We start from the raw sequence: 23,241 nt of genomic DNA on the forward strand, positions 1-23,241 counted from the left end.
CACCCTCGAGTCCCAAGACCACCCCCAGAAGCATCATACATAAATCACAGAAGGGGTGGTAGCCCAAGACCACCACCTCCCCGATACATCATACCACATCACAGAAAAGGCGGTCTACAACAGAAATCTGAGTGCATTGTTTATTTCCTGTCTGGCAGATTACCTGTTTCATGAGAGCCTGGAGCCTGGCCAGTCTTTCGTAATGATAAATACTTAGTTCCTGCGCCAGGTCACAGACTCACACCCTATTCAAACACAGACATACCCTTATGACAGGATTTGTGAGGAAAGAGACAATGGGGAGGTTTCCCACTTTGACCTTGCAGAGAAATATTTGAGGTAAATTTGTTCAGGACCTTTTTTCTGTGGGGTTTCAGGCATGTGGCTTATATACAGTGGTACCTCGGGTTAAGAACTTAATTCGTTCCGGAGGTCCGTTCTTAACCTGAAACTGTTCTTAACCCGACATACAACTTTAGGTAATGGGGCCTCCTGCTGCTGCCGTGCCGCCGAAGCACGATTTCTGTTCTCATCCTGAAGCAAAGTTCTTTACCCGAGGTAATATTTCTGGGTTTGTGGAGTCTGTAACCTGAAGCGTCTGTAACCTGAAGCGTATGTAACCCTAGGTACCCCTGTATTTATGTACGTGTTTGCTTGGTACATTTATGAACATTTATTACATATCTAAGACCTTAAAATTTTTATAACAGAGGAAAGGTGAGGATGCAAATGTGAAGAAGAAGAAGAAGAAGAAGAAGAAGAAGAAGAAGAAGAAGAAGAAGAAGAAGAAGAAGAAGAAGAAGAAGAAGAAGAAGAATGCCGTATTGGCCCGAATATAAGCCACACCCAGAAATAAGCCGCACCTTTAAAATTCAAGGGGGGGGGGAGAAAAAAAGATAATACCCAAATATAAGCCACTCCCTTTAAATTGGGTTACAGCTGAAAATTGCTGCCGCTGGTAAAACTGTAACTCCGAGCCAATTTACTGTTATGTACTGAATTGAATAGGATCCAAACTGCAACAGTCTGATTGGTCTTAGAACAATAGGATCCAAAAGGCAGCAGTCTGATTGGTCCTAGAACAATAGGATTCAGAATGCAGCAGTCTGATTGGTCCTAGAACAATGCAGCAATATGATTGGTCGGCAGGAACCAACCAATCATGCTCCAGATAGAAGTGAATCCACAACCTGATTGGCTTACAGTAGAATTCCAGAATTAGCCAATCATGTGCAGCCCATTGTGTAAATAATGTATATAAAGCAGATACTTTGAGGGGACATTCATTCATTCCTCCTCACCACTATGAGCTGAATAAAGAGCATGAAATCACTTTGCGACTCTGAGTATATTTCATTTACCTAAGCCTTTGATCTTGCAAGCCCACAAAAGTTACCGTACAATCGCTAAAAACGCAAATCACTATTCAGCTGCTACAATTCTGCAGGCACTCACACCCGTAAATTGCAAATGAAGTCTCAAGCTCGCAAATCGGCAAGAAAACATTTTTTTGTTCCCTTTCACCGTTAAGTCTGTTTCAGCAGCAATATCGTAAAGGGCAGTTTTTGTAAGGTCACAGATTTAAGCCACACTTTAACTTTTCAAGGTCAGAATTTGGGGGGGAAAGTGCAGCTTATATTCGGACCAATATAATAATAATAATAATAATAATAACAATAATAATAATAATAATAATAATAATAATAATAATAATAATAATGCTGCTGCACCGTTTCTAATAAGGCTGCACCTAAGATAGCTCAGATGGCAGAGCATGAGACTCTGAATCTCAGGGACGTGGGTTCCAGCCCCATGTCGGGTGAAAAATTCCTGCATTGCAGGGGGTTGGACTAGATGACCCTGGGGTCCCTTCCAAGTCTGCAATTCTGCAAGGATTTGTGCAGCTGAAGAGTTAAACCCACAGAGCTGCAATGGCTAGAGTTGCACAAGGGAGGCAGGCTTGTGAAAGCCAGGAAGGGTTTTTCCTCCCTGGTTAGGGGGTGGGCCTTGGTTTTGAATTTCTTTTGCAGCTGGCATAAAAGGAGGAGGAAAGAAGGAGAGGAGGAGAAGACAGGAGGACAGTGTCCTAGACTGGGGCATGGAGGCGGAGAGGCAGGGAATTGCTGGAGGAGAAAGAAAGACCTGCTTTTACAATCTCTCTCCCTCCTCTGAGTAGCAGCTGGGGGGTCTCTCTGCGGCTGGTTTCCCCCTTCCAGAAGAAGCAAACTCTTTGAGCAAGCTGGGTCAAAGGGTACGTGGACAGCGCTTTTCTATGGGGTACTGGGGTGGGGCGGTAGGACAGGGGGACGGCATGGGGCAGGGAGCCTCCTAAAACGAAGGGGGCCTGCCTCCTTGAGCCCCCTGCAATTCCTGGGTGATGTGTGCGTGGGGCTTCTGCAGAGCATCGGAGACCAAAGCGCATAGCAGCACATCGTTAACCTCTGGAACTCCCCTCCACAGGAGACAATAATAATAATAATAAATTTTATTTATACCCCGCCCTCCCCAGTCAAGACCGGGCTCAGGGCGGCTAACACCCGATATAAAAATAAATTGATTGAAATACAACTTAAAAACAAGATTAAAATAGAACTTTAAAATATTAAAATACAGCCTCATTTCCATGGAAACTCAAATCAAAAACTTTTTGGGGGATGAAAACGTCAAGTCTTCACCAAGGCTAACTTTCCAATGATCGTCCCCAACACAGACAGCTTTGAAAAGAGGATTAGACTCATTCGTTTGGTCTGAACTGGAAAGGGATCTGCTTATACCTTATTTAAAAAGCGGGACACTTCTCTTGCGGAATCAGCCCCAGATCTGAGGCCACGTACTGTGTGGTAGCTTCAGAATTATAACTCTTGATTTAACCCCCACGTTTCCCGTCTTTCCTTCTAGGGAGAAGCTCCTCGCGCCGGTTTTGGGACCGCCAATATCTCCTCCTCTCCCGTCCTAGTTCCCCTCTGAGCATTTTGATCCTCGGAAATCATCCCTGTGGAGATCAGGAAGGGATGAAAATGGAGGAGCAAGACTCGGCAGCCGAGAGATCACAGAGGGCAGGAAAAGCCCCCCAGCTCGTCCCGGCCACAAGTATCGGGGAGCCTCTGTGTCGGACAGTTGCGCAGCCAAAGGTCAAGGAGGAACCTGGCAAAGGTCTGATCCTGCACCACTGGGAGGTCCAGTGGCAGGAGTTCCTGAAGACGATGGAGTCTCCTCTGCCCGGATCGGGTGCCCCATATCTGCACGGCGAGGTGGCCCCATGGGACGATGCCAAGGGCTTTCTGGCCTCCTTCGAGCGGGTGGCCGAGGCCTGCCAGTGGCCCAAGGGAGAGTGGGCGGCCAGGCTGCTGCCAGCCCTCCGAGGAGGGGCCGAGCGGGCCTTTGGCAGCCTGGAGGCCAGCGACAGAGAGGATTATGGGAAAGTGAAGGCGGCCATCTTGCACGGGGACACCACCGCCCAGGAGAAGCAGCGGCAGCACTTCCGCCGCTTCTGCTACCAGGAGGCTGAGGGGCCGAGGGAGGCCTATGGCCGCCTCCAGGAGCTCTGCCGTGGGTGGTTAAAAGTGGACCGGAACACCAAGGAGCAGATCCTGGAGCTGCTGATTCTGGAGCAGTTCCTGGCTATCCTGCCGCCCGAGGTCCAGGGCTGGGTCAGGGAGGCCGGGCCCGAGAGCTGCTCCCAGGCAGTGGCCCTGGCCGAGGAATACCTCCAGGCGCAACGGGAAGCTGAGGGGCAGGAGCAGCCGGTGAGGCGGTGGCACGGTGCCGCTCTCATGCGCCTTGGGGCTGTGTTGCCGGGGGACTCCTGTGGGTCTGATCCTGCCACTCCCTGGGTTGTTAACCAAGAGAGTGAAGCCTGTCCATTTCCTGCTGCTTAAGGAGTGGAAGTCCAATTCCATGCCCTTGGCTCACTCAGTGAAACACTTAATCTCAGGGTTGCGGGTTCAAGTCCCGTTTTGGGCAAAAGATCCCTGCGTTGCAAGGGGTTGGACTAGATGACCCTGGGGATCCCTTCCAACTCTGATTCCTGTGCTCTTCTAGGCATACTCCCCAAGTATCCCTTTTCTCCAATGACAGTTCTGGAATTATGAAAGCCATCCAGCTTCTAATTTGATCCCAGACTGTTCCTAATTCCGCTGCCAGTGCCAAGATCGGGGAATAGTATGAGCCGGCCCTTGTCCCAAGCGATGGTGGCTGTGAGAGGGCATCCTGTTGCCTCTCCATTGACTCTCCACGGCCGCTGCTACCAGCCTCCTCCGTTGGGCAGCTGCCAGTGGCTGCTGGATAGCAGGTGAGGAGGAGAGGCCACCACCATCGAGGCCCTGTTTGACGCGCCAGCTCTGAGGGGCAGGCAGAGGACAAGAAGAAAGAAAGAAATGTTTAGCTGGGAAAGAAGAAAGGGGGAGTGGAGCAGAGCACAAGAAATCTTGATTTTTGTACAGTGGAACCTCAGTTTTCGAGCGTATCGGATACTGAACGATTTGGAACCCGAATGCCGAAAACTCGGAAGTAATTGTTTTGTTTTTGAACACGCCTGGGAAGTCGAATGGCTTCCAAGTCACATTTCTCTGTTTTTTCTTTTTTTTTAAAAGTATTTTTTATTAGGTTTTCACATTTTACACGCCAAGATAATCCAAAAACAAAACACATATAAATTCATAACTTTCTTAACCCCCCTCCTTGACTTCCCCCCACCCTCCCTTCATACATCCCAATTTCAACAATTAGCTCCGCAAATTCTTATCTCTCATCTTTCACCTATTATTGTTATTTTAAAAATTAATTCTTATTACTTGGCCAAATCTTACATATCCAATTTTCTTATAACTATTAGATTCTTTTCTAAGGTCGACCCAAATTCTCTTCCACGAATTCCCTTTCATATACTAAATATAGATCATAATAAACAAACAAAAAATCATAAAAATTTTATAGTTCTATTCTATTCTCCCTCCCCTCCCTGCCCCGGTTTCTGTCCCTTCCCAACTGAAAGTCCATAAAACAGTTCCTAGCCTGGATTCCTCACATCAGAGGCCTTCAAATCTCTGTCCGTCTCTCTCTGCCGATTTTGTTGGTAGCCCTCTTTGTTGATCCTCAGGTCTCGAAGGAGCTCTGACACAGTCTCATCAAATTTTCTTCCATCCAAGAAACTTGGTAGCAACTGCTGCAAAATGTCCACCAATTTACCATACACAAAGAGTAGGCCCCAATCATATGTCTTACTTCTTTTCAGTTCCAGTATTCCAAGTGTTCCAGGGGCTTCCTCTTTCCTCTTTCGGGTCTTTCGCCGGTTGGTGCTCCCAAAGTCATCTTTTTTATGCTCTGACAGTGTAGGCTTGGGGTTGGTACTCTCCTGTACTTTCATGGCTCCTTCTTCTTTCTCCCCCAGTTCCACAGATGTTTCTTCTTGTTCAGCTGCGGCTTCTGTTTCAGTCAAATCCTTTATGCTTTCAGCAGAGTTGCTTAGTTTAGAGTTCAAGGTTATCAGTTGTTTGTTCATAGCCAAACTCTGCTCCTGCAGTATTCCCACAAGAAAGAACATTCTTTCTATCTCTGCCTGTAGTTTTCCATCCGCAGCCATTGCAATGTTTCAAAGTTTCCCCTAGGGGGATTTTAGCTACTTAGTAATCCTTTTCCCAACAATCTGATACTTTGTTGAATATAACTTCTTTATTCCCAAACAGTTTAGCTCAAATTTAGCAAATTTAGTCCACAGAGACGTTAAACAGTGAGGTTCTTGACTTTAACTGCCCGTTTGACAGCTCTTTTGACAGCTGTCAAACTCCTTGTTCCTTTTCCTCCAGCTCACACACAAAGCACTCCCGGGTCCGGGGGGGGGGGGTTAAACAAACACTTCCAAAACTCAATTCTTACTCTCCAGCACAAATCTTCTTCTGTCAAATTCGAGGAATTATTATCTTTTAACTCATACCACAAAAGAAATCTCTCCACCTTAGTTCTCCGATCTTTGCGTTAAATCTTTCTGTAGAAGAGGGGGTGCGGACTTCCCTTTAGCACATCCCCCCGGTCGTACCGAATTCAAGGAAAAAGAATTTTTAGAGTCCAAATTTCATTCTACTCATGGGATTGTTTCAAGTCCAAATTTCAGGGAAAAAAGTTGGCGCTCTCCAGCCATGGCTCGCGGCTTCGTTTCACTGCAGTAGCGGTCTACTCCCAGCACCGCGCCACTCTCCATACCCTCACCATAGCCTTTAAAAAAGCTCTTCGTGGGTCAGAGGGGGCGCTTAAGGTGCCCACCGAGTCACCAAGTCCGCAGGCTTCCGCGCCTGCGGTTTCTAAGGGTCCCCGCCTCGCCATCGCGGTAAGACCCGTCTGCAGTAAAGCCGATTCGCTCCGGAGGGAATCCGCCATTAGCTGATCGCGTCGACCCGGAAGTCCCATTTCTCTGTTTTTTCCAATGGATTTTACTGACCTCCCATTGTGCCTCGGCTGTCGAACGTTTCGGAAGTCAAACGGTCTTCAGGAACGGATTACGTTCAAAAACCGAGGTTCCGCTGTATTTGAAAAAAGGCGATTTGTGCGTCCGCATCTAATCTTGTCCCTTCATTGGTGTGTGCTTCAAATTTTTTTGTCAATCAACCAAAAAATAAAATAAAATAAAGCCGGGATTAAGGGTTTGTCTCAGGAGGGCGTTTTTGCTGCGTCCCATTGGTGTGGTACTGGTGGAAATGCTCTGCCGGGATGGGTTGGGGAACAAAAATGGGGGTTGGGGTTGAGGAGGGTCATTTGAGTGGGGAGAGAGAAATGCCCCTCTTTTCATCTAAGGAACGTTGGAGGGTATGGCTGGGTTATGGCTTCAGCGTGGGGTTTGAGGGAGGCTCTGGGTTTTCTGCCCAGGCCTCTCCCTCCTTCCCCTGTTGCTCTGTCCTGACAGCGTTCCTTCCTGATGTTGCAGGTGGGATTTGAGGAGGCCCCCGCAGATGTCTCTGAGGAAGACCGGGTGCCATCCGATGTCAAACAGAGACCCCTATATGTGGAGGCCAAGCAGGAAGATGCAAGTGAGGCCCAACTGGCAGGTAAGCAGGGCCAGATTTAGAGTCGTGCCCCTGGATCATGCACCTTCATTGTGTTGTTCCCGTCACGTGCTGAAGACACAACCACTTTGGCTTCGCGTGTGTAAAGGAGGGCAGCTGGGATGATCAAGGGTCTAGAAGCTAAGCCTTGTGAGGAACAGTTGAAGGAGCTGGGTTTGTTTAGCCTGCAAAAGAGGAGACTGAGAGGAGATATGGTAGCCATCTTCAAAGATGGCTGTCACATGGAGAATGGAGCAAGCTTCTTTCCTCCTGCTCTGGAAGGTAGGACTCGAACCAATGGCTTCAAGTTGCAGGAAAGGAGTTGGATGGGCATCTGTCTTGGATGCTTTAGCTGAGATTCCTGTGTTGTAGGGGGTTGGACTAGATGACCCTCGGGTCCCTTACAACTCTATGATCTGAGAGACACATTATTCAGGTCACAGCCAATCTCTGTGACTGTAAATTGTTTTGAACTGCTTTTAGCATTGAATTTTATTTTATTTTTAATTTATTTATTACGGTCCAGAGACCCAACAAATCGTTACAAAGCGATGCACAATTCAGACAGCCTACCTGCAGGTTAAACAAGCATTTTGTTCAGACTTAAAGATAGGGGTCATTGGTTTTTGCAACCACCGATAAAAACTTAGCAACTGCTAATGTTCTAGCATTTGTCTGGTCTTCCAATAGGAACCTGACATAGTGAGCCTCTGATTTTCCCAGGAAAGGTACCAGCAAGGGTAATATCAGTTCAGCCCTGGCTTGCTCGCATTTTGCACAGTGCAGCGAAATATGTTTTATAGAATCGATGTCTCGGGCACTTGAGCAAAGTCTGTCCTGGTAGGGAACTCCTCTCAGCCTGCCATCCAACACTGCAGAAGGAAAGACGTTTAGTCTGGCTTTGGTGAACAACCTTAGATAATTTGGTACTGAATTTTTAATTTCTGTAGTCCACTGAGGGATGTTAGGGTGAAGAAATCAAATTAAGAGAAGTAAGCGAAATAACTTTCTTTTTCTCATTTATTCAGCAGGTCAAAGGTGGGTGGGCATACCTGAGGGAGAGAGATACACACCTGAAGATGGTGAGGGGTTTTCCGGAGGGAGAGCAGAGGAGGAGAACTTTTCCTCGTGTGGTGAACAAGAAAATGCCCCTGAGAGTCATGAATGGCGAAGTCAAGGCCACGAAGCAGAAGGAGCCCACGAGTCTAGTTCCTGCAAGGGTGACGGCAAGGACTTCAGCGAAACCGTGGACCAGAAGGAAGTCTGCGCTGGCAAGAGGCAAAACACATTTCGTGGGAAAAGCTTCGGCCAAAGTCCAGGCCTCCTTGTCAACCAAAGAGCCCGTGTAGGAGGAAAACAACAGAACAAATGTTTGATTTGCGGGAAATCCTTCCTTTACAGCTCCGACCTTGTCATCCACCACGGAATCCACACCGGCGAGCGGCCCTACGAATGTCCCGACTGCGGCAAGAGATTCAGCCGAGGCTCCGACCGCAACCGCCACCAGAGGATCCACACGCAGGAAAAACTCTACAAGTGCCTGGCCTGCGGGAAATGCTTCCTCTATAGCTCGGACCTTGTCATTCATCAGAGAATCCACACCGGGGAGAGGCCCTACGAGTGCTTGGACTGCGGGAAAAGATTCAGTTGCAGCTCGGACCGCAACCGCCTCCAAAGGATCCACACCGGGGAGAAGCCGTACGACTGCATGGACTGTGGGAAAAGGTTCAGTCAGAACGTTCACCTCAAGAGGCACCAAAGGACCCATGTGGGAGAGAAATCGTACCAGCGCCCAGAATACGGGGAAAGTCTGAGCGCGAGCTGAGGAATGAAAACCATGTTCCCATTTACGTTTTATGAGGTAGTTTGTGGACCTCAGCCAAGGTAGTTATGACGTCACATGTTTCCGTTCTGTTTTTTAAACTTTGTTTCCTGCTTTCAAGTTCCATTCCCCCCCCTCAAATTTTTATTTCTTCATTTTATAACACAAATAAACAATACAAACAGAAATACTAACAATGCAAACAAATTCTTTTCTTATCCTTATTTTTTCTAAACATTGTTAGGTGAGCTTCCCCAAGTCCCCCGTATCTGATTTTCATTTTACCTCATGTTTAGCAGTTTCATACATCATCATTTTTAACCATTTTTTAATCACACTTTTACCTTAAAAAACTTCACATTCTATCACTTACAAATAATACTATTTTAAAATACACTATGTTCTACTTCTAACCTACAGCCTATATCCACTTCCAAAGCTATCCTAAGATTTAAATATTAACATATTTTTTCAAATATTCTTTAAGCTTCTTCCAATCTTCTTCCACTGTCTCTTCTCTCTGGTCTCAGAGTCTCCCAGTCAGTTCGGCAAGTTCCATATAGTCCATCATCGTCATTTGCCATTCTTCTATAGCTGGTAAATCTTGTTTCTTCCAATTCTTTGCTAGTAATATTCTCGCAGCTGTTGTGGCATACAGAAAAAAAGTAACATCCTTTTTGTGGATTTCTCCCTCCTGCTTTCAAGTTCCATCCTATCTGGGAATGAGTTGAGTTTGGGATTCTCTAATTCCACCCAACAGGTGAAGAAAGGGTGGCTGGTCGTAGCTGAGGTGAGGGGAAAGATGTTCCAGAAGACTCAGAACAAGTGGGAAAGAGAGAAATAAGAAATGATGTTTTCCAGGGTTGTACGCAGAAAAATGCCTTGAGGAGTCAGGACGGTGAACGGAAATGCGAGGCTCACACCACGGAGACAGTGGATGAAATTCTTCATTGTGGAAACGGCTACAAGAGCCTTAGGACAACCAAAGGCGAGAAATAATTTGTACTTGTAAGAGCCAAAACACCAGACATGCTCATGGGAAAATCTTCAGTCCAAGTTTAGTTGCTCTTTGAACTAAGAGGAAAAGCACAGGGGAGCTTGAATGTATAAATGTCTGGAGGATCCGCTTGGGTTCATCAGAGAATCCACACAGGAGGGAAGCCTTGGAAGCGCTCCTGTTGCAGAAAAGGATTGTGGCGTAGTTCACAGAGACAGGAAAGAGTCATGTAAAAAATAAAAATAAAAATCTCCTTTAACAGGCAATGGTAAAATAAAAAAAAATGAACAGCAGTAATGGCGTTTTAACTTGCATTGTAAAACACATACATGTAAGAAGCACATAGATTCTCAAATTGAGAACAGTCTAGAAATTGGCGGCGTAGTCCGGAGTGTTGTTTCAACAGTTAAAAGTCAAGTCTGGAAATTATTTCTAAGCAATGTGTTCCCGGTGAGTTCTCAGAACCAGTTAGAGCACGGGTAGCCAACATGAGGCTGTCTAGATCATGGGTAGGCAAACTAAGGCCCGGGGGGCCAGATCCGGCCCAATCGCCCTCTAAATCCGGCCTACGGACGCTCTGGGAATCAGTGTGTTTTTATATGAGTAGAATGTGTGTTTTTATTTAAAATGCATCTCTGGGTTATTTGTGGGGCATAGGAATTCGTTCATTTCCCCCAAAAAATATAGTCCGGCCCCCCACAAGATCTGAGGGACAGTTGGCCAGCCCCCTCCTGAAAAGGTTTGCTGACCCCTGGTCTAGATGGACTTTTCTTCTTCCTTTGCAATCACTTGTAGCCGAGCAAGATTGTCGTTCACGAACCCAGTTTTAACAATGAGTCTGTAAGTGACTGTGGAGGCCAATTCTGGATCCACAAGTCCTTCCACAGTGGGGACATAGGTTTCCAGGCGGAAGTTGATCACGGTGAGGGTTTGCCAAGCATGCCTTCCTCTTAGCATGTTTCTCCCTTTTGTCCTGAGTTTGAGCATCTTCAAAGCCCATGCCACCTTTGGTAAAGGCTGTTCTCCAATTGGGGCGCTCGCAAGCCAGTTTTTCCCAGTCGTCTGTGTTTATACATTTTTTAAAGATTCGCCTTGAGAGAGTCTTGCCTTGAGAGAATCTTTAGACACCCATCACCCCTGACGACTGGACGTTCGCGCTAGAAGATGGGAGTTGGGAACCACATTGGCCACCCCTGAGTTGCAGGCTTTTTGTTGCTAGTAGCCATCAATATAGCCTTGTTTGTCCTCCGTGAATTTGCCGATCCTCTTTGAAAGCCAACCAAGTTGGTGGCCATAAATATGCACACATGATTATTTCTCCTCTCGCTCCTAGGCATGGTATTAGAAATGCCATCAGAACAGAAGAGCAATGTCACCTGAGGGGCTGAGCAATTCCCACCAGCCCAGATTTCCCCCCAAAGGCTCTAGTTGCTAACCCCTTGCAACTGAGTTTGTCATCTCTTCCTCTTCTATGTCTCTCCACTCAATTTGGAGGTGTGGGCAGGAGGTTGTGACATGTGACACAAACAGAAGTGATTTATTTTTACACCTGGCAGACTATAAGTTGAGGTGACAGGGGTGCAAATGAGGCTGTAGGTTTCTCTTCTAAGGGGGGGATGTTTGTGTGAGAGTCAACCAGACTTCGGTAACAAATTTGGATAATAAAAAGTCTGAACTGCACGGGAGAGCTTTGCGTTTGGTTGGCATCTTGCTAAGGAACAGGTAATTTGGTGCACCAACGTTCTCTCTTTCTGTGGTTTTCAGCAGCGGGCATTCAGAGGCAACAATGGACAGAAGACATCACCATCGTAGCTGTCAACAACTATACCCTTCCCAAATTTTATTTGGATGGTCAAAAAAGGACCTTCAGAGGTGTTTACTAACCACGAAAGTCTCTACCCTCAGAATTACAATCTGGAAAGACACGACACAAAAGGAAAATGGATTGGGAGGGAGAAGGGGGGGAACCCGGGTTCAAGTTCATAGTTACAAGTTGTCCTGACCAGCTAGGGTAGGAAAGCTCAAGGAAAAGAGGCACCAAAACGTTGTGGGTCTCAGCAGTGCCAATGTGGGGGTCTTGCATCACTTCTCTTTCATCATCATCATCATCATTTTATTTGTATGCTGCCTTTCCATAGTTGCTCAAGGCAGCTTAAAACATAACAGCCTGAGCGTGCTCTGGTCCAGGGGGTCACAAAGAGTCCGACATGTTGTTATTTAGTTGTTTAGTCGTGTCCGACTCTTTGTGACCCCCTGGACCAGAGCACGCCAGGCACTCCTGTCTTCCACTGCCTCCCGCAGTTTGGTCAGACTCATGCTGGTAGCTTCGAGAACACTGTCCAACCATCTCGTCCTCTGTCGCCCCCTTCTCCTTGTGCCCTCCATCTTTCCCAACATCAGGGTCTTTTCCAGGGAGTCTTCTCTTCTCATGAGGTGGCCAAAGTCTTGGAGCCTCAGCTTCAGGATCTGTCCTTCCAGTGAGCACTCAGGGCTGATTTCCTTCAGAATGGATAGGTTTGATCTTCTTGCAGTCCATGGGACTCTCAAGAGTCTCCTCCAGCACCATAATTCAAAAGCATCAATTCCTCTGTGCAGCTATGGTTTTCCCAGTAGTGATGTATGGAAGTGAGAACTGGACCATAAAGAAGGCTGATCGCCGAAGAATGGATGCTTTTGAGTTATGGTGCTGGAGGTGACTCTTGAGAGTTGATGTTGGGAAAGATGGAGGGCACAAGGAGAAGGGGACGACAGAGGATGAGAGGGTTGGACAGTGTTCTGGAAGACAGGAGTGCCTGGCGTGCTCTGAAGAGTCGGACACGACTAAACGACTAAACAACAATCTGCGCCCAGGGAAAGGGTGGCAACCACAGAGCCCGCTCATCCTAGAAGGGAGCATCTCTCTTCTCGCAGTGTTTTTCCCAGTCCCGGAAACGGGTCTCTTTTGAATGCACTTTTTCCCCGGGAGCTGGTGCAACCTGGGCAGGGCGATCCGGTTTGGGGTTTTTTTTGGGGAGAGGGAGGAGGATCACGGGTAAGTGGCAAGGGCGCACTTTGCACGCGCGCGGAGGCTGGGGGATCCCTGCCTGGGAGGGGAGGGGGGAGGGAGGGAGAGAGAGGCAGCCTGTCCTGGGTCCTAAATGCAAACACAGGATTCTTCTGTGTTGCTTTTTTGCAAAAATGATGGGCAAGGCATTGGTTTCTGCGGGGCAAAGAGATTTCTGCACGATGCGGTTCTGCATTATGGTTGCTGATGCTGAAGCTGCCTGATCCGGAGTCAGTCCGGAGTTGGTTGCCCCTGCAGTCCCAAGGTCATGGAATCGTAGGGACCCAAGGGGTCATTAGTCCAGCCCCCTGCCATGCAGGAATCTTTTTCCTAGCGATCCTGAGAGTAAAAGTCTCATGCTCTTCGCTCATCGGAGTCATAGAATTGCAGGATCATAGAGTTGGAAGGGATAGGAAATAGCAAGTGCAGACAACTGCTGGAGATGTGGGAGTAAAAATGCGAACTTAGTACATATGATGATTAACCGCCGGATGATAAGATCATTTTGGTGAGGATATTTATAGTAAGAGGAATAAAAAGAAATTGTCGTTTAGGGAAATTGAATTTAACTCTAAATTATATTTCAGAAACGTGGGAGATTTCAAGGGTTCAAAAAAATGGATGTACCGTGCTATATTAGAAGCAAAAAAACGTGTTTTGATGAATTGGAAGAGCCGCAAAAAGATTCCATTGAGCACATGGATTGATAATATGGACAGATTAGCTACATATGAACGAATTGCACGTCGACGCAAATTGAGAATGGATAAATATGAAGAAATCTGGAATGAACATTTAAGCGATGAGGCAGATAGTGGGGGGAAGTGGGGGAGGAGAGCGAGGTGGGAAAATATTGTTAAAAGGGTGCAGTCATAGGTATATCAGTGTATTTAAATCTGAATTGCCAAATTGTGCTATTATTTTTAATATGGTTTTTGTTGTAGTGTCTTTTGTAGTTGTTGTCTGTATCGAAAAAATGATTAAATACATTTTTTAAAAAGAGAGTTGGAAGGGTCCCCTGGGGTCATCTAGTCCAACCCCCTGCAATGCAGCAATCTTTGTGCCCAGCGTGGGGCTCAAACCTGCCACCCTGAGATGAAGTGGAAGGCCGTCGGTCTTTCTAGCTGAGTGCTGTGCGCACTTCGCATCTTCAGATTTGTACTGCTGATTTCAAATGTTCAAACCTCCCAAGGGCTGTCCTGTAGAAGATGGCGCAAGATTGTTTCTTCCTGCTCTGGATGGTAGGACTCGAACCCATGGCTTCAAGTCACAAGGAAGGATATTCCGATTAAACATCAGAAATAACTTTCTGATAGTAAGAGCCGTTTGACCATGGAATGGGGACTCCCTTGTGAAGTTGTGGACTCTTCTTCCTTGGAGGTTTTTCAGCAGAGATTGGATGGACATTTGTCAGGGATGCTTTAGTTGAGATTCGTGCATTGCAGGGGGGTTGGACTAGATGACCCTCAGGGTCCCAACCCTACGATTCTATGATTCTCACAGGGGCCAACCCAATGCCCCAATGGGAATTCTGCTAGCAGAACCTTAGCACCGCTGCATGATCCCCTCTTGCGATTCTCAGTAACTGGTATTCAGTCCACACTGGGATAATTTCACTTTATTACAACATTTCTACCCAGCTTTTCTTTCTGTATGATTTCAAAGTGCCTCACAGAATCACAAGGAATGCATTAGGAAAGGCATGTTGCAATAATGGAAGTAACGATCCAAAGATTACTGACAAAATAATAATAATATTAAAATAGACGTCATTGTATAACAAGAGCAAGCTAAAGCAAGTTTGAGAAGCAAGGAATTCCTTAAAACAAAAGCAAAAAACAAGGCTTCAATTTTGTGCCCAGCTTTTGGGGAGTAAGCTTCATTGAATTTAATGGGAGTTTTGTTCGGTCCTTGCTCCTGCCAACCTAGCAGTTCAAAAGCACGTCACGTGCAAGTAGAAAAATAGGTACCGCTCCGGCGGAAAGGGAAACGGTGTTTCTGTGCGCTGCTCTGGTTCGCCAGAAGTGGCTTAGTCATGCTGGCCACATGACCCGGAAGCTGTATGCCGGCTCCCTCAGCCAGTAAAGCGAGATGAGCGCCACAACCCCAGAGTCGGCCACAACTGGACCTAATGGTCAGGTGTCCCTTTACCTTTACTTCTCAGTGGATATGTAAGGGATTGCATGATAAGTCATACACACACAGCTCAATGGGTTTTTGTAGCATGCATTTTATCTACTATATTAGCTGTAGGTGGTGATACCTGAATTAAAAAATACAGCCAGAAGGCCTCCAGTTTAACCCCTGGCATTGAGAGATTCTATTAATTCATTAATTACAATTCATAAGGCTCCCTGAATAGCTTACATACACAGAATCGTGGATTAACAGTTGTCGTTTAATGGTGGATTTTGAACATAATGGCGATGCCAAAGATTTGGATTATCATAAAAGGTGCAGGAGGAAATGACTAACAATAGGACCCACAAAAGGGAGGAGGAAAGTCCAGGAGATTCTTTGGAATCTTGTGTCTATGCTGTATATTGGATATGTGATTGTAAAACTTTGATTTGAAAAGCAAACAAACAAATCTTTTTTTTAAAAAAACAACAACCCCACATAGAATCATATTATAGAATTGGAAGGGACCCGAGGGTCATCTAGTCCAACCCCCTGGGGCAACACAATAATCACAGCTGAAGCACCCCTGACCCATGGCCATCCAGCATCTTTTTTAAAGTCTCCAATGAAGGGGAGTCCAAAACCTTCCGAGGGAGGCTGTTCCAGGAGGTTCTGACAAATATTTAGCCAGAAATTCTTCCCCCTCCAATGCAATGAATAAAAACAAGTCTCCACAAAGGGGAAGGGACCAAGAGGAAGGAGGGGAAGCAAACCCAGGTGCCGATTCGTTTAAAAAGTTACTTTTCATAATGACCAGCTGGCCCAGTTCAGTGCCCGATGGCGTTGGGCAGAGTCCAAAGGACTCTTTTTCACATCTCGGATACAGTGGTACCTCGGGTTAAGATCTTAATTCATTCTGGAGGTCCGTTCTTAACCTGAAACTGTTCTTAACCTGAAGCACCACTTTAGCTAATGGGGCCTCTGACTGCTGCCGCACAATTTCTGTTCTCATCCTGAAGCAGAGTTCTTAACCTGAGGTACTATTTCTGGGTGAGCGGAGTCTGTAACCTGAAGCGTCTGCAACCCGCGGTACCACTGTATTTCCCCATTTTAACACAGTTCTTTCGTTGTGTGTTTCAGCTGGGCATTCGCTGCTGCCTAACACGCTTCGGAGTCTGATTTGATGTCGGACGGATGGTTAACAGAGGATCTTAAGAGGCTTTGTCAGGCTGGACCACCGTGGGAGGAAGCCCTGGAGTTGAACCTCTGCCACCCACGGCCAGCGTCTGGGAGCTCCAGGAGAGAAAGGGAGAGGGGAGATGGATGCAGGTCGAAGGAAGAACGAGCCTGATGACATGGTCCAGGCTGCACTCAAGCAGTGGCCACTCGCGGGCCTGAAAACGGAAGACCAAGACCATTGTGGTCCTACGACGAGGGAGGAATTTGTTGAAGGAGGGAGAGACCTTTGTGCTTTCCGGACTGGGAAGATGGGGGACATTGTATCCAGGGTACCAGTAGAGAAGGTGAAGCAGGAGTCGGGCGCAGGGCTGCTTCAGCACTGGGAATCCCAGTGGCAGGAGTTCTTGAAGATGGTGGAGTCCCACCACACGCACTGGGAGATCCCACCAGAAGAGCCTACCCCTTGGGAGGATACCAAGGGCTTTCTGGCCTCCTTCGAGCAAGTGGCCAAAGCCTGTCGGTGGCCCCAGGAGGAGTGGGTGGCCCGGCTCCTGCCGGCACTCAGTGGAGAAGCGGAGCAGGCCTTTGGCAGCTTGGAAGCTGGGGACAGAGAGGATTATGGGAAAGTGAAGGCGGCCATCTTGCGCCGGGACGCCCTGACCCGGGAATGGTGGTGCCACCGCTTCCGGCATTTCTGCTACCAGGAGGCCGAGGGGCCGAGAGGGGCCTACAGCCGCCTGCGAGACGTCTGCCACCGGTGGCTCAAAGTGAAGAGGAACAGCAAGGAGCAGATTCTGGAGCTGCTGATTCTGGAGCAGCTCCTGGCCGTCTTGCCGCCTGAGGTCCAGGGGTGGGTGAGGGAGGTTGGCCCTGAAACGTGCTCCCAGGCGGTGGCTCTGGCAGAGGAATTCTTGCTGAGGCAGCGAGAGGCCAAGAGGCCGCAGAAACAGGTGAGGCTGCTGTGGCGGAGAGCTTTGAGGGCCAGAGCGACAAAATGTGGGGTGAGGAAGGGGAACTGCTGCAAGGCATCCTGGGAACAGCCCTGCCTGTATCTCAATGGTGTCCACATAGCAACATAGGGTGGTATTTGACAATGGTATACTCAGAAAGCTCAGTGGGCTAGAGCGTGGTGCTGATAACGCCAAGGTTGCAGGTTCGATCCCTGCATATATTTCTTTTACAAATTTTTCAGTTTATGAAAAAAAAATATTTTCAGTTTATGAAGCAGTTCTGACAAAGAATTCTACGAAACAGTAGTCAATATCCGGAATCACTGTTCAGTGTTGGACCTCATATTTGCTGAATACACAAAGCTTCACAGCTTGTCTTTCATTGTACAAAGTCTGGTACCTCGCTTCATTTAAAGATTTTCAGAGACTTTGAGACTAAAGATTTCATTTTGTCCTTGTTATGGTTTGAAGGAATTCTATAAAGATTGTCTATTGCGTATGTACATGGTCATCGTGTTGCCTAGACATTGCTGACGTTCTCTTTGCAACATGGATTTGTTTGGTTACTTATTGTCGTTCCAGGTTCAGGAAGCCTTTGTGGAGGACGGCTACAGTTTCTCTGAACCAGCGCAGGTTCTGACCGACACGGGGCAGAGGCAGCAGGAGAGGGGAGCGAAGGAGGAGGCCGGCTGTGGAGACGTGAGCTCACGAGGTAAGGAGGTTACCAAATCTCCGGCTTGCAGCTGAAAAGGTGTGGCACAAAAGGAAAAGGGACTGGGGTGGGAGGAGGAGGAGGAGATGGGGGAAAGCAAACGCCAGACACTCTTTTTTAATTAGGAGATCCTTGTCATGAGCAGCTGAGAAGGAAAATTTTCAAAGAGAGGAGGAGGCAAATGTTTCTGTTCTTCCAGCAGAAAAATGGAAAGACCTTTCTGCCTGTCTCCCACACCTATAGTCAGTGGAATAGAACACAAAATGAGAGTTACGTCCTGTTACCTGGTCACCCTGTTTGGTTGTCAATTCTTTTCAACGATCACCATGATTTAAATTTTTGATTTGTGTGCTGCTTTCCCATTTCAAATAAAAAAACACTCAAAATGTCTTGCGAAAGAACAACAAAAATGCGAATCAATAAACCATTAACAATAACAATCAAATAGGAAGAAATTGTTTCAAAACATAGCAATCCAACATAGAATTTGATTTATTTGTTTATTTATAATTAATTTCAATCAACAAAATTTATATTCCGCTTAATTGTCATGTAACCTCTGAGCGGCTTACAGGGAACATTAGAAAAATAAATAAGTATCAATGGATAATGTTTACTGAATATTTTAAGAACCAGTATAGACAAAGACATAGCTTGGCAGGTTTTGAGTAAATCCAGCAGAGTTGAAATAGATGAGAGTATTTAATAGACAGCAGGAAGCTCCTGCAGCCAATTTGAAGCCGCAGAACCCGTGTCAGACATTCAGTTTCCAAAAGAATGTTCGAAAACCAAAACACTCACTTCTGGGTTTGCAGCATTCAGGAGCCAAAACGTTCAACTTGCAAGGCATTCAGGATCTAAGGTACGAGGCATTACAAACTTATAGAGAGTAAAGTTAGAGTGCAAACATTTCATAGCAACTTGATAATAGAAAGTGCTAAAAGGAAGAAAAAATCCCTTGATGCCTACAACTGACCTCTATATTTACACCTGATTAGTTAAATAACTTACCTCTATGTACTGGGAATGGGTGGTGAAGAGAGAGACGAGAGTATGTGTTCCTTTTGAGTTAGACATCTTATCTGTGTTTACTACTGAAAATGGATAACTCAATAGAGAGCGAGACTGTTAATCTCAGAGTTGTGGGTTCAAATCCCACATTGGGCAAAAGATTCCTTCATTGCAGGGGGTTGAACTAGATGACCCTCTTGGTCCCTTCCAACTCTACGATTTAGTGACTCTGTGAAAGACTGTATTTTTACATGTGTTAAGAGCTGCCCCAAGTGACTGGGTCAGCCCAGCCACATGGGCGGGGTATAAATAACAAAATGCTTACAATTCTTATTAATCACATCAACATTCTTTTAATAATTTCCACAGATTACATGCAAGTGGGTGAGTGCGACGGGCAAAACCGTCCCCAGGAAAACCGTGACAATGTGGAACCATCCCTCGCCCGGGTTTGCAAAGAGGGCAAAACCTCGGAGGGTCAGGGCGAACCAAAGAGGCCACAGGCGAGCTGGCCGAGGAATCGGGTGGGGGAATCTGTTCCCTGCGGGACAAGTGAGATCTCTCTTGATCAAACCCCACTGCGGCAGCAGCCTCCAGGGCCAGACGGCGGATCTGGCGAAAGCTTCGATTCGGAGTTTGTGAAGTACGAAGCGGTCAAAATCCAGGAGTCGGCCTACCCGTGCGAGGACGGGACGCAACTCGGTTGCAAGGAAGATCTCCGGAAACACAGCCCGCACTTCCGCGGGAAGCCGTACCAGTGCAGTTATTGCGGAAAGGCTTTCAGCCGCCGGTCGCACCTGGTGACGCACGAGAGGACCCACACGGGAGAGAAGCCCTACGCCTGCTCCTTCTGCGGCAAGAGCTTCATCCAGAGCTCCCACCTCATCCTCCATGAGAGGACCCACACCGGCGAGAAGCCCTATCGGTGTTGCGCCTGTGGAAAGAGCTTCAGCAGCACCTCCAACCTCCTGGCCCACGGCAGGACCCACACGGGCGAGAAGCCCTACAAGTGCGCCGTCTGCGAGAAGGGCTTCATCAGCAAGTCGCACCTGGTCCGCCACCGCAGGAACCATGCTGGGGACAGGCCGCCCACAGAACAATCCTGCTCTGGGAAAGCATTCTGCTTGGCCTAGTTTCTTACGAGACCAAGAAAGGGAGACTACTTTGGAGTAAAGCCATAGCAGAAAGCCCACCTTCTTTTTACAAAGAAGGTGTGGGGCGCGGCAGAGAGAGACATTTTTATTTTGGTCCAGATTTGGCTGCGTCAGAAGGTGTTCCACGCCTGGAAAAAAAATTATACCAAGAAAAAAGCACACCAAGAACTCAGGCCAATGTAAGTTTCAACAGTGGGAGTGGTCCCTACTCACAAATCAATACAGTGGTACCTCGGGTTAAGTACTTAATTCGTTCCGGAGGTCCATTCTTAACCTGAAACTGTTCTTAACCTGAAGCACCACTTTAGCTAATGGGGCCACCTGCTGCCGCTGCGCCGCCGCCACACAATTTCTGTTCACATCCTGAAGCAAAGTTCTTAACCTGAAGCACTATTTCTGGGTGAGCGGAGTCGTAACCTGAAGCGTATGTAACCTGAAGCATATGTAACCCGAGGTACCACTGTAGTCAATAGCAACAAAAACTAATCCATTCAAAAGTATGTATTCTGATAAGCATTACAAACTCAAATAGAGATTACAATCTCCAACAGAGATTACAAACTTAAACCCATAAAAATATGTATAACACAACAATTCATTACAGAATTAGAGATAAGAGTTTATGAGTAGAGATAAGTTCATGTTCGTCCAGATTCGTCTTGGAGGTCCCACCCTCAATCATTGAGCAGAAGTCAGAAGTCAATTATGGATTTGAAACCAGGACAGGGCTGTTGGAGTTTGTAATCTGTATTTGAGTTTGTAATCCTTGTCAGAATATATACTTTTGAATGGATTAGTTTTTGTTGCTATTGACTATTGATTTGAGAGTAGGGACCACTCCCACTGTTGAAACTTACACTGGCCTGAGTTCTTGGTGTGCTTTTTTCTTGGTATATTTAATAACTGGAAAAAATTGTAGCCCAGGAGCGGCAAAACCTATGGCTCTTCAACTCCTCTTATCATTCCTGATTAGAATAATTTTATTACTTATATGCCGCCCATCTCACTGGGTTGCTCCAGCCACTCTGAGCAGCTTCCGGGGAAATATAGAAACACAATAAAACATCAAATGTTTAAAACTTCCCAATACTGAGCTGTTTTCAGATGTCTACGTATGGTCATATAATATTGTTTATCTCCTTGACATCTGGTGGGGGGGTGTTCCACAGGGCGGGTGTCACCACTGAGAAGGCCCTGTGCCTGTTTCCCTGTAACCTTACTTCTTGCAGGGAGAGAACCGCCAAAAGGCCCTCGGAGCTGGACCTCAGTGTCTAGGCTGAATGATGGAAGTGGAGACAGGATCACAAGCAATATTAATTATAGTATGTGATTTCTTTAAAGAAATTGTATACTGCCATTTATATTGTTTGCGATCCTGTCTCCTGGCATTGATTATTGATGAACTGGGGGTGGGGAGCAGGTGGCGCTGTGGTCTAAACCACCAAGCCTCTTAGGCTTGCCGATCGGAAGGCTGGTGGTTCGAATCCCTGCAATGGGGTGAGCTCCCGTTGCTCTGTCCCAGCTTCTGCCAACCTAGCAGCTCGAAAGCACGCCAGTGCAAGTAGATAAATAGGTACCACTGTGGCGGGAAGGTATATGGCGTTTCCGTGTGCTCTGACACTCGTCACGGTGTCCCGTTGTGCCAGAAGCAGTTTAGTCATTCTGGCCACATGACCTGGAAAAGCCATTGGCGGACAAACGCCGGCTCCCTCAGCCTGTAAGTGAGATGAGCGCTGCTCCAACTAACACATTCCAGTTAGTAGGCCATAAATCATTTCCGTGAGAGCTTGACCAATCATGGAGCTGTCTCCATGCCTCTGTATCACCAGGCAGATTACACTCCTTTACATTGCCTTGGCTGTCGGCCAAACCCTAATTGACTCTGTGTGAAGCTGCAGGTATTCAGATTCCCTACATTATCTTCATGTCATCATACGAATCTAGGGTGAGGCCTTATATCCCGCCAGCGAATATTGTGCAAGCAAGTCAGGGTGAATTACCGTATATTTTGCTCTATAGGACGCACCCGACCATAGGACGCACCTTGTTTTAGAGGGGACGAACAAGAAAAAAAATTCTCCCCCTCTCTGCTCAGCACCCCTTCAGTGAAGCAGCAGGAGAAACGGAGCCCCTTCCATTTCTCCTCCCGCTTAGATGAAGGGGCACTGTGCCTTAGCTGAAGGAGCACCTACCCTTCAGCGAAAGGAACCCGAAGCTTCCGGAGCGCAGCGGGAGTGCTCCCACTGCGCTTTGGAGGCTTTGCATTGCTATCACTGAAGCTAAGGAGCCTGCATTCGCTCCATAAGACGCACACACATTTCCCCTTAATTTTTGGAGGGGGAAATGTGCGTCTTCTAGAATGAAAAATACGGTATGCACCATAAAACTGACTGACCAGAGTTGGGTGGGCTCCAGATGACTGAATCTGGAGTGAGAATTGGGAGTGTAAACGCTTTCGCAACTTGATCGAGACTAGGATGGGAGAGAGACACATGTCGGTTTCCCAGTGAGGCTTCACTCTGTCTCCCTTTGACCCTTGGACTAGGCCTGCGTTTCTAGAAAGGCCTCTGGAAAGAAGGAATTATGGCTCTTCCTGGTCTGCTACCTCTGGGGAGGGAGCAGAAACAGCCCTTTGTCTTTCCCACCCAGGGAAGAATCTGGTGAGTATCTTTTGCAGGCAGTGGGGAGGCAAGACTGCAATGGAGGATTGGTGGAAAATGCGCTTTGGGGAGGGAGGTCGCCCCACGTGGAGACCCTCCAACCTCAAAGGGCGGCCAGTGGGACAAGAAGAGGCAGGGAGGCAGCTGCTGATGGAGGGGAGCCGAGTAGGACAGAAAGGATCAGCCCCCCCTCCTTTCCCAGCATTGGGTTGAGGGCTCCCCACAGATGGAATGTCTAAAATAAAATCCTAGCCAAGCCCAACTGGAAAATGTATTGTCTACATGAGTCCTAAGAGATGGAAGACCACAAAAACAAACAACATTTGGAAGTATTTTATTGGAATTATTAGAAAAAGAGGAAGCACAGCCTTATTTTGTCACTTGTTGCTTTTTCATCACTCACACACCTACCAACAAACGCCAAGAACATCTATCAAAAGAATCGACAGAAATATGGACAGCGTGAAAAGCATTCAGTTCTTAACCAAAACCATCTTTTGTTTTCTCTCCATGACACCCTTAGCACCCTGAATAAATAAAATAGACACTTAAAAATAT

At 47.1% G+C, this 23,241-nt stretch overlaps 2 protein-coding genes across 4 annotated transcripts; both read left to right on the forward strand.

The window, feature by feature from the left end:
- Positions 1–812: 812 nt before the first annotated feature.
- LOC309364715 (uncharacterized protein) lies at positions 813–8,869 on the forward strand. Of its 3 annotated transcripts, none has more exons than XM_081902512.1 (4): positions 1,667–2,251; positions 2,899–3,746; positions 6,917–7,037; positions 8,066–8,869. In XM_081902512.1, exons 2-4 carry the CDS (start codon positions 3,012–3,014, stop codon positions 8,857–8,859), a joined length of 1,650 nt encoding a protein of 549 aa, XP_081758638.1. In that variant the 5' UTR covers positions 1,667–2,251; positions 2,899–3,011; the 3' UTR covers positions 8,860–8,869. The 3 variants fall into 3 exon arrangements, 2 of the variants coding, with proteins under 2 accessions (XP_081758638.1, XP_081758637.1); XM_081902511.1 differs by having other exon boundaries at positions 1,668–2,251; positions 8,063–8,869; XR_014165871.1 differs by lacking the exons at positions 2,899–3,746; positions 8,066–8,869 and adding an exon at positions 813–987 and having other exon boundaries at positions 1,367–2,251; positions 6,917–7,057.
- A 3,753-nt stretch (positions 8,870–12,622) lies between these two features.
- LOC309364688 (zinc finger protein 500-like) lies at positions 12,623–20,429 on the forward strand. The gene is made up of 4 exons (XM_081902459.1): positions 12,623–12,884; positions 16,158–17,146; positions 17,729–17,858; positions 19,239–20,429. Exons 2-4 carry the CDS (start codon positions 16,337–16,339, stop codon positions 20,000–20,002), a joined length of 1,704 nt encoding a protein of 567 aa, XP_081758585.1. The 5' UTR covers positions 12,623–12,884; positions 16,158–16,336; the 3' UTR covers positions 20,003–20,429.
- Positions 20,430–23,241: the final 2,812 nt, after the last annotated feature.

This window comes from Podarcis melisellensis (assembly GCF_964234715.1).
Source record: "Podarcis melisellensis genome assembly, chromosome: 2".
In the NCBI taxonomy this organism is placed as follows: domain Eukaryota; kingdom Metazoa; phylum Chordata; class Lepidosauria; order Squamata; family Lacertidae; genus Podarcis; species Podarcis melisellensis.